Source organism: Myzus persicae, unplaced genomic scaffold, assembly GCF_001856785.1.
Source record: "Myzus persicae strain clone G006 unplaced genomic scaffold, MPER_G0061.0, whole genome shotgun sequence".
NCBI classification, from domain to species: Eukaryota; Metazoa; Arthropoda; class Insecta; order Hemiptera; family Aphididae; genus Myzus; species Myzus persicae.
In genome coordinates this window covers 516,686-527,854 of record NW_019100803.1, presented here as the reverse complement: position 1 = coordinate 527,854, position 11,169 = coordinate 516,686, and the positions used below count along the sequence as shown (strand labels likewise).

Sequence of the window (11,169 nt, the reverse complement as noted above, 5' to 3'; positions counted from 1 at the left end):
GACTAGTGAGTAGTGAGACGGCTGTGGACAGCAGCGAGCCTGCCACAGGTGAGTAAAAAACGGACAGTGGAAACGGGCGGCGTAGAAGAATAGAATAGCCTGCTGATGCCTTGCCGTCTTGGCGCGCTCCCGTCCGGTTTGGCCGCAGAGTAATATTATTTACTCTATGGGTTTGGCACGCTGCTCCCTCGGTTAGCGCTCTCTACCGACAAACCGGACGGTTCGTTTAGAGTGGTACCACTACAGTCTACAGCCACCGCGGGGCGCCGAACTCACGTCTGAGCCGACGACCACAACCACCACCACCGCAAAGGCGCCACCACCGCCTTCACCGCTCGTTCGCCAGGCACCAGTACGTGCGGCAGCGGCTGTCCATCACTCCATCTGATCGCGAACGAAATATTTTTTTGTTTTTTCCCCGAAAGGACAATAATAATACGCGGCCGCGGTACGTATACACCAACACACTCGCAATAAAAAAATATACATACATACCTACTCCTGCACGAATAATATATTACGTTCCTTTATCTCTTCTCCACGTTTTTCTCCTTTTTGTTATTGTTTGTTTTTTTTTTTACGTTCCCGGACGCGTGAAAAAAGTATATTATTATCATCTGCTGCTCGCACCACCACCACCACCACAGTAGCAATAATAATAATAATAATAATAATAATAATAGTAAGATTAATAATATTGTTGTTTGTTTAATAGAATATCAGATATTATTGTTTGTTACACATACTCTGACGCCGCTGTCGTGTGCACAGTAATATCAAGTTTCTAACGTGTGTCGTCGTCCGCGGTCCATTCGTCATAGCAGGTATCATCACTGTCGTCTCCGCCGCCGCCGCCTCCTCACTCATCAACCGATACAGCCGCCAGGACAATACAATAATAACTAATACCTACGTCGTTCATTTGTGTTCACTGTTTAAAATCTCCGTCGCACCAACCACTTCTTCGGGACAACGTGTGCCCTCGTGTAAACGGACCTTTCGCGAACCTGACATGGGCCACGACCACGTCGTTCGTCCGACCTCTCGGGATGTAGTCCCCCTCGCTTGATTTAGTCAATATATCGTCGTGATCCTCGCGACCAGCAGTTGTCGATGCTCACAATGGCTTGCCTGAACGTGTTGAAACAGGAGATCAAAGTGATCGAGTCGACGTTCCCCAAAAACCATGACCGATTCCAGGTGCATACAGCCACTGTTGACGAGGTAATATGCAAGTTCGTTGGCCCCACTGGGCGACAGTTCGAGATCATCGGTAACATCACGGTAAGTATCCCTGAAATGACTAAACTTCATGCATGTTCAGCTGTCTGTCATGTTGTACACTTGTACCTGTCCATTCTTTTTTTTTTTGTTACTCTAAATTGTTTACAGGAGACATATCCCGGCACTCCACCTGTCTGGTTTGCTGATACTGATGACTGTAACGTGACCAATGCTATCGAAAAGCTAGGTCAGACTACTGGACTCAATAATCATGTGAGTACACATATTTGTCTAATACTTAATCGACATACTATTTGTGGGTCTATGCTTTTCTTCATTTATTTCTTTACCAAGATAAACATTTATTGACCCTTCCCAGACTTAATATTTACAACCATCACAAGTCTAACATATGTTTTTACATAAATTGCCAAGGACAACTAATTATCAAAGTATATTTTGTGGTAACAGGTGAACACAATTTGTTCTTGTACTATAAATACGTAATACCTATTTACTTTTAGAGTTAATATTGAACAATAATAAATGCTTGTAAAGCAAATAACTATGTACCAGCTTATATATTACAAATTATAATACAAATAAAATATCGAATAACACAATTACATTATTAATGATTGATATTTTGACCAACAATTATCTTTTTATAATTATTACTAATTTGTATAATTTAATTCATTTTATTGTTTTTCCAAAAAAAAATTACCTTTCTACATTTTATATTATAATGTTGACAACTATTTGCATCCTTGTATTATCTTTTAATATTTTATTTAAAAAAACATATTCAAAAAATTGCACTACTTAGGTACTTTATTCAATTATTAGTATTTTGTTTTAGTTTTTTTATATACATATTATACACTGAATACTGTTGTGTTTTCCTGTTAACCAATACACGACATCCCCCAAAAAACATGTAGATGCCTATGAAAATAAATCAAATCATCTGTATAATCAACTTATATAAAGAACACTAAAATGAAACTGACAAACTGAGTATGTTACATTGTATATCTTTGTCAACAAACTAATATTACAATCAATATTTTGATCTGTCTTCTTCTAGTTAATAAAATCTATTTGAATGAATGCCCCCTATGGAAAAAGAGAAAAGCAATATTTTCTATTGTTTTCTTGTTCTTAATAATATTACATAATGAAAATATAGCAGTGTATTATTTTGAAATAAACTGGTATTAAACATTTAAAAAGTATATTGTAAATCATTTATTATAATGTAGTTCACATTTTGTAGAAAATTAAAAAGAAATTAAATTTATATTAGTGTCAATTATAGAAACATTTAAGCGTAGTCTTCACATCTATTTTCACGAGTATTTTCATCAATTTTTTGATGAAACTTTCACTAATATCTTATTGACTAGAATAGTTATTGCAGCTGTACCAACTGTTATATATTTTCAAACCACATAGTCTTACACACATTGGTAAACTATCCAGTTAAATCATTATTACTATTTATTTGATTTGATTTGATTCAGATGGCTTTTTTTTTGTACTCTCAAGACTGCATTAAAATGTTAATCTAAAAATAAATGTTTGTAAATACCAGTTGATTGAAATTATAGCAATTTATCAGTTATAAGTAATTTATAAATTATATACTATACTATAATAAATTAGGGATGTGTCAAACTAAAATTGTTATTAACTGGAATCTTATTCAAACTTTTAAAAAACAATAAAAAATTCATTTTGCTGTTATACTCAAACTGTTATAAATGTTTGAACTTCAAAACTCTCAAACATAAATTTTGAACTGTTGAAATTTCTTAAAGTGAGCGGATTAGTGAGTTGAATCCTTAATAATTCTTAATGTAAAACATATCTTTATATAAGTGTCCATTATACTACCTATTATAGTTTATTTTATTTATATTTATTTACATAGTATTATGTCCCTATATTTATATTTTAAATCTTTCAAGGTATCTTACAATCATAAAATGCAATTTTTTCCATAGGTCATTAACCAAGTTGGAATATTGGTTAGTGAACTGTGCCGTACATACTGTTTATCTGAACCGTCCGAGTTACAAAGACTGATACAAATGCCCTCCAGTTCTGGGGCATCAACTTCTACCTCCTGCTCTAGTAAACTTACAGATGAAGAAGATGATGATGATGATGACGAAGAAGAAGTTGAAGAATATATTCAACTTGAAATGGAAGAATCTACCCCTGAATCTACCAAAAAACAGGTCAGTAGTGTACATTGTGTTGTATATTATAAATACGTTTTATTTTATCAATTTTTTAATCTTGATTATGGGAAATTAAGGTTGATGATATGGAAATTCAACACTTGGAAACTTTAGAAAGATTACGTCAAAACCAACGACAGGATTACTTAAAAGGGGCTGTAACTGGATCTGTTCAAGCTACTGATCGTCTTATGAAAGAGCTTAGAGATATATACAGATCTGATAGTTTCAAAAAAGGTAATGAATATTACCTACTAAATTAAGTAATTTATTTAAAAAAAGTGTTACACCAATTTAATTTTGTCCCACAAATATTTAACTTAAGTTATGCATGTGTGTTTTGCTGAAAAGGTTAGTTATGAAATTAAGTATTTTTATTTAAAATGGTATAGGGAAACATTGACAATTGAAAGCTTTAACTGGCAACATTAACGTAAAACACTAAAACAAAGTAATTATTGATAAGTAACGTTACAGTGTCTACAAAGAATATTGGGTATTCTTGTAATGTTTGCAGTCTACTGCACATTACTATATGTCATATGCTGTCTACCACTTGTTTTTTTTATATTTAATTAAAGTATCAAAAAATATATGAGAATTATTATCAAAATGTATTCATTATGTATTATAAAATGATTTGATGTATCTTAGAAAACATTCAAATGAGTCGATCTTTATCATTCTTCAACCATTTAGCAGAGGTTAAGTATGAGTATCAATTTGAATAAGTCAATTTTCCTTTAAAAATGTATAATAGTATTTTCCTCTGACTGAATAATTCAATTGACATTTTTGGCCAACAATTACCATGATTAACATCTTTGATTGTGAGGATGCCTGGGAAATATTTGTTTCCTCTCAGGCCCGTGTGCAACAAAGAATGCTTTCATCTAAAATTGTTTTTTTTTTTATGATTTTTGATTAGTCTTAGAATAAAATTACCTATTACAATAATTAAAGAGAATAATGCTTTATTACAATAATTAAAGAGAATAATGCTTTTGAAGGTATGACATATTGGTTTTATTTTATTATTATTTGACTTTAATTTCGACTTTCAAAAAAAAAAAAAATTGTAAACTTAAGTGATGTTTAAATTGTTTTGAAACAATATTTAGAAAAATTTAAAGGTCATTCCCTTTAAAAATATTTTTAACTCTACCTATTTTGTAATGGGAAATTTTGCCCTAAAATTATTCAAAATTAAAAAATAAATTATTCTCCGTAAATGTGTTTTGTCTACGTTACGCATGGGGCAGAGGGAAAACAAACAAGCATTGGCTTGATGGAAATGACTTGGAATATGTGTGGTAAACGAAAAGTGTGCGGTAGACTGCATATGACAAGAATACCCAATATTGTTATGTTGTTTAGACTAAATTGTTCATTGTGTCACTGTTAAATTTGAATTCAATGATTTGGTGTTGAAAATATAGGTTTATTTGTTGAAAATATAGGTTTATTTGTTGAATTATATTTATATTAAATAATAATATATTATGTCCATCATTTTGATCATTATGCTGACTTGCATGATCTTGGCGTGGAGTTAAATATGATGTAAAATATACTAATTTTATACTTCAGTAAATTTTTTTAATTTGTCTGTGTTTTTAAGGAATTGAATTATATATTTAAGTTTGAGGTTGTTAGTTCTTTAGTTTGGTGATTATATTAATCGTCCTAGGATGAGTCCAAAGTGACACAATAATATTTGATTGTTTACTTATTATTCAATTTTACATAGTAGTTATTGTTTAGATTTAATGACGTTAAACACATTATGTACAGTTAATTCTCAATATAAAATGAAGTAACATTCTATGTACATTATAACAAATCAAACAGCAATGTCATAATAAATTTATGTAAAAACCAAACTTTAAGCCACTGGTAATGTGTGTAGTATAAACTTTATTTGATGCACAATCTAGAGATATTAATTAACATTAAAAATATGTTAAATTGTATGAAATAGAGCCAATAAGTTGTAACTTGAAATGGACAAAAACTATGAAATAATATACCATATCTTTTTAATTATAAGATAAATATGTTGTATGTAACTAATAAATGATAAAAATTTTCAGGAATGTATAGTGTGGAACTAGTTTGTGACAGCATCTATGAGTGGAACATAAAATTAATGACAGTTGATCCAGATTCTTCTTTATACCATGATTTGCAAAAGTTAAAGGAGAAAGAAGGAAAAGACTTTGTGCTATTAAATATTACATTCAAAGAGACATATCCCTTTGAGCCACCGTTTGTGCGCGTAGTTCATCCCATCATACAGGGGGGCTATGTCCTAGTTGGGGGTGCAATATGCATGGAATTGTTGACCAAACAAGGGTGGAGCTCAGCTTACACTGTTGAAGCAGTGATTATGCAAATTGCAGCTACTTTGGTTAAAGGAAAAGCAAGAATACAGTTTGGTGTTCCAAAGGCAATGAACCAGGTATCCCAAGCAACATATCCAGTAGTATGTGAAAATCTATTTATAATTAATACAATTAAACAATATTGATGAACAACCATATTTAATAATTATTATTTTTATTTTAGGGTCAGTACTCTCTAGCCAGAGCACAGCAATCTTTTAAATCTCTTGTGCAAATACATGAAAAAAATGGTAAATAATTTTAACCATAAAAATAGTTTTTATTTTTTGTAGTATAAAAATATATTATTTATAATGTTTATTCTGAATACAAAAACTGATGATGTTTTCGTTTTTTTTCAGGTTGGTTTACCCCTCCTAAAGAAGATGGTTAAACAACAGTCTAACACAACCTAAACTTTTCATTCCTAAAAAACCTAATAAAGTACATGTCTCATTTGTAAAAAAAAAAATACGTCGTATCTTGTTTACAGTATAATATTTACGTTACTTTTATTATTTTGTTTAGTTTCTTTGTATAATTCTAGAAAATATAACTTTCATACTTTTCAATTTGGTAACCTAATTCTATCCAAGTTTTGAATACTGTTTCGGCTGCCGGCTGGGCTATTTTACCCGTGACATTATTTTACTGACACAAGTCAACATAAATACATGGGTTATTATAATATATTTTTTTTTAATACTGATTCTTAAATTTTTTATGAGTTCAGAGTTCAATTTTTTTGTGTATTTATTAAATTGTGATTAATTTTGATGTTACTAATTACGGTTTTTTTATGTATCAATAAATGACACACATCAAATGTGTTTAAAGGAATTTTGTGCGTTGATATCTGCTTATTCTACTATAGTCATATTATTAAAACACCACTTTGTAAAAATATATATATATATATGATTATATACAAATGATACAATTTCTGATAAGTAAGGTACATATACATATATTTTTATGTTGCAATGCTCAAAAAAAAATCCCTAACTGCTTATTTAGTTTAATATGAACGATAAATGGCGTTATGATTTGTGTATTACTTCCTAGATTAATGAAAGAGTACATAATATTCAAAAATACATTATTTTTTTTGTAAGACTTAGTGTTAAGTATATTTATTGTATAGCCTAATTCAATTTTGTATAATTTTATCGGTAATCGGAAGAAATAGTAAGAATTTATGCGTGTACTGTACTTAGGAACAATATTATAATTTGGGGATTTATTTCTTTGATATTTTATCTTGTCTAAAGTTTATACCACAACCGTATTATGAGAGTTGTTTTACAGTATCTGCATGTTAAAAAAATGTAAAGTATAATCTGTACATATTTATTATTAAGAGACTGCATCACTCGGACATCAGTCCGTCTTATGAATGAACTGTAATTATTTTCTATACAGTTTGCCGTAATATAACATAATGATATTGTTTTATTAACAAATAATTTAGTTAAATTGAATACCTACAATTCTATTTACGATTTTTAAACAGTACCTATTTGTGTAAGTTGTTACTCAGGTTATACTTGCCTACTAATAGATTTATAGACTTTTTTTCGTTATAACCGACGACACCGCGGGATCTGCTTTGGCATTGCTTCTGCGGAGCCGCCATTGTAATAGTTTTATAGACTATAGTAACACAAATGGACTTTGCCATTTGCAGTAATAATGACTTATGGTGTTAACTTATGTTTTGGCTAAAGTTTGATGTCATCAAACGATGACCTCTTTATCGTGCTCTAATGTACATTGTAAATGTTTATATTATATTTTTAATCAATGATATTAATATATTATACCTGCTTGATACATTAAATTTAAATACTTACTAAAACATTCATTTTGGAGAGACAGGTTTAAATAAGTAATTCTGTAATTCTCACTATTTAGGGTTTGTGGTTACCCTACTTTGAACTTAAAAGTTACAAGCACATTGAATTGAACTACCAAAAATAATGTGATGCCCCGTCCTTGCCATCTAGTGGTTATGGTAGGTTTCCCCAGGCCTGTGAAAAATGTTTGAAACTGTAATAGTTTAAATATAAGTATCGTACTAGTATCAAAAGTATTGCAGTTACACAATGCTTAAAAATATTTGAAACCGTGGAAATAAGTATCTGAAAAAAATAAAATATTTCTTAAGAATATTTTATTGACACATTATATTTTTAAAAAAAATGTCAAGTTAAACTTTACTATAATATCAAACAATAAAATAATAAAGATTAAGACAAGTTTAAGTACAAAATATTTAAATTTTAGTTTAAAAAAGTTTATCAATATCACCTAAAATAATTTCTTTATAATCATACACAACACGTCTTGAATTCTGACTTTTATTAGTTAGGTATCACGAGAGCTAAAATGTATATGCAATAAAAAATGAGAAAATATGTATTTGATTAATTAAAAATATGATCCAAAATACAAAAAACTACTTTTTTTAATTCTAAAATATTATAAATTATTAATATTATTCAAAAGTGCCTATTATACATGAAATGTGTTGCGGTGTTTCAAACCTTTTGTTGGATCTTGGTATACTATTATATATGCTGAAGCTGTTCAACATCACATTTTTTTATTTAGAAATTTCCCAAGGAGTTCGATTGCAATAAAAATCTTTAGATTAGTTCCATTTAAAGTTTCACACAGTATAAACAGATTATTTGGTCCTTGATTTTATTTTTAATAATCTAAAACGCCATGGAATTGTTTGTTGTCTTTTTCAGCAGTTGTTCTTTTATTTTGGCATAGTTAGATTTTGATGTTTCTAACAATTTCTATACTTTTATCATGTGAAAGTGATTCATTTTTTAGTTTGAGAATTGAATGAGTGATGAACTAATATACATTTATGGTACCCATGTCACTGACGTCAGTACACACTAATAATTAATACTATAATACGTAATTTATTATGTGCAACGGATTTAAAATCGAGCTTGTTCATAAAAGGAACCGATATTATACATTTATATATTAGGTATTAATACTTCAGTAGGTACCTACGTCTTATGCTTATAGTACCTACTTGCCACTGTAAAAAATGCTAACTAAAAAGATTCTACTCACTATTATTTAGCAGCTTACTATTGCCTCTAGAGGCTCGAATAGTAGATCTTATAGATAACTACATAGTGCATAGGCATAGGCCGTAGAGTGATCAAATATATTAGAAGGAGGGGGGACTGGAGCCCCACTAAAAAATTTTCAATGTGGAGTTTCGTGGGGTGCTTATTGCTTTGACACTCCACACCCCCTTTTCACCGATTTATGTTAGTTAAATTCATTTGAAAAAAAGGTAGATATCTTAAATATTTTCAAATTGTTAGAATATCAAAAATATTACTATGATGTACGTAAATAAAATGCTAATTTCAGCATTTGGTGAAAATTTCAAGTAACTATACAGTCTACGGTTATTCGCTTTTAAATTACAACAAAATATCAACAATCGATTCAAGAGAAATAGTTGATTTAAGGGTGAATATTCAATGTCGAAAAAATTGAATTTCAAACGCTTTTATAAAATTAGAGCGATGTTCAGGTCAACTTTGTTTTTGATATATGTAGAAACACGTATGTCGAATCTTGTTTTAAATTTTTATATTTTGAGGTTTCTAACTCGTGAAGTTAGGTATTCAATATTTTCCAACATTTTGACTAAGTGAAAATATCAACATATAAATAGTAGGTATAACAAAAGCTAAAATTAGGTACAAAATAAATTTAAAAATGTCGTAATATGTTTTTTTTTATTGATCTAAAGCCCGGCAACTATGGTCATTATAGCTACGGTTGGTTTGGAACACGGATACTCGTATGTATGTATTTTGTTGCTAAAAATCCCTGGTGGTCTTTCATCCGGGAGCTAGCAACTCCGGCCGGTGGGTACACTCAGACTGTGAATGCCACTAAGTGTCGTTACATATGTCTAAAATAGCTCAAAAAGCATAAAAAAAATTAGTAAAAATTTCAACTAGGTATATCTACGGTTTTTTGTTTTCAGTTACCTACACCAAAAAATCAATAGGTATTGTTTTAGTCAAAAACTTATTGTGGTAATAGCTAATAACCTATTATAATTTGGTACCTATTGTGTGTACAAATTACCGAAGGTTCTTTTTTTCTTTTTCCGTTCTGGTGTAGCGTGATGTGAAACACGATTATGATAAATAATTTCAAAAGTGATAATATTATAAAGAAAATAGTGGTTATTATATTGTCATTGGCTACGTCAAGTTCAATAGGACAAGTACAATTATTACATTTACCTAAACGAAATTGACAATAATAATTCTGGAGGGGGGGCTAATATCCACACTGGGGAACGCTAAGCCCCCAATCCCCCTCCCTTAGAAAGCTTATGAACCAGCGGCGTAACCGGGGTTATTAAATGGGGGAGGAGAGGTTAAGTATAAACTAAACTAGGTTTTTACAGTTTAAGGATACATATAAATATATAGTACATTTATTAGAGGAAAAACCACTGAAAGGGGGGGGGGTGTCTAAATAAAAAATTTCGGTAATAAGGTAATATTGTGGTAATATTTATTGAGCTACAAGTTCATAATATTTTTTTCCAGAGGGAGGCAAGTGCCCTGTCTCGCTCCCCCCCCCCCCACAATGGCGCCCATGAACATGATTGATCAAATATTTTTAAACGATACTTAGTGGAACCACTATATTATTAATGTTTAATTAAAATAATATTTTTATATCACAATTTAAAACAACATATTATGCCAATGGTTCTTTTAATGGAATAGAATACATTTTAAATGAACCTACATTCAAATTTCAAATTATTGTTTGAAAGGTAATTATTTAGTTTTTATTATTATTTTTATTATTTGTATTATTTGACGTACCTAGGTATCGATCGACGATCATTCAAAACATTTTTATTTTTATTTTATAATATTTTAAATATTGTATCCATAAAGTGAATTTTGTAAAAACTCCTCCTAATAATTATATTTACAATATCATCAAAATATTATAGACATGTAACATTTTATTTCGGGAGTTAAATTTTTACAAAATTATGCATAATATAAAACAAAATATTATTGTCTATGTTTGAAATTTATAGTACCATATAACATAAAAGAAAGTTAAATTGTATTCGATATATTATATTTTAAACTTTGAACATTTTAATTGAATGTTTCTTTAGTATCTACTTGATTCTTAATTTTTTAAATGTCACAAGTTTACTTACTTGTACTAGTTGTACTATACTTAAGTATATATTTGTAATTCAATATTAATAATGTGGTAAT

The 11,169-nt window shown here is 29.9% G+C and overlaps 1 protein-coding gene across 2 annotated transcripts; it reads left to right on the top strand.

Moving 5' to 3' along the window:
* The first annotated feature begins 229 nt into the window (after positions 1-229).
* On the top strand, positions 230-6,698 carry LOC111026181 (ubiquitin-conjugating enzyme E2 Q2). Of its 2 annotated transcripts, none has more exons than XM_022304206.1 (8): positions 230-448; positions 716-1,284; positions 1,393-1,497; positions 3,234-3,470; positions 3,551-3,710; positions 5,567-5,934; positions 6,042-6,108; positions 6,220-6,698. In XM_022304206.1, exons 2-8 carry the CDS (start codon positions 1,114-1,116, stop codon positions 6,249-6,251), a joined length of 1,140 nt encoding a protein of 379 aa, XP_022159898.1. In that variant the 5' UTR covers positions 230-448; positions 716-1,113; the 3' UTR covers positions 6,252-6,698. The 2 variants fall into 2 exon arrangements, with proteins under 2 accessions (XP_022159898.1, XP_022159897.1); XM_022304205.1 differs by having other exon boundaries at positions 236-448; positions 5,567-5,958.
* Positions 6,699-11,169: the final 4,471 nt, after the last annotated feature.

What these genes read in the sequence shown, in the direction of transcription:
- LOC111026181 (XM_022304205.1), top strand. Translation starts at nt 1,114, where the DNA reads ATGCTCACAATGGCTTGCCTGAACGTGTTGAAACAGGAGATCAAAGTG. An exon ending in CTGAATCTACCAAAAAACAG is followed by an intron (nt 3,471 to 3,550) that starts GTCAGTAGTGTA and finishes TGGGAAATTAAG; the next exon opens with GTTGATGATATGGAAATTCA. An exon ending in GCAAATACATGAAAAAAATG is followed by an intron (nt 6,109 to 6,219) that starts GTAAATAATTTT and finishes GTTTTTTTTCAG; the next exon opens with GTTGGTTTACCCCTCCTAAA.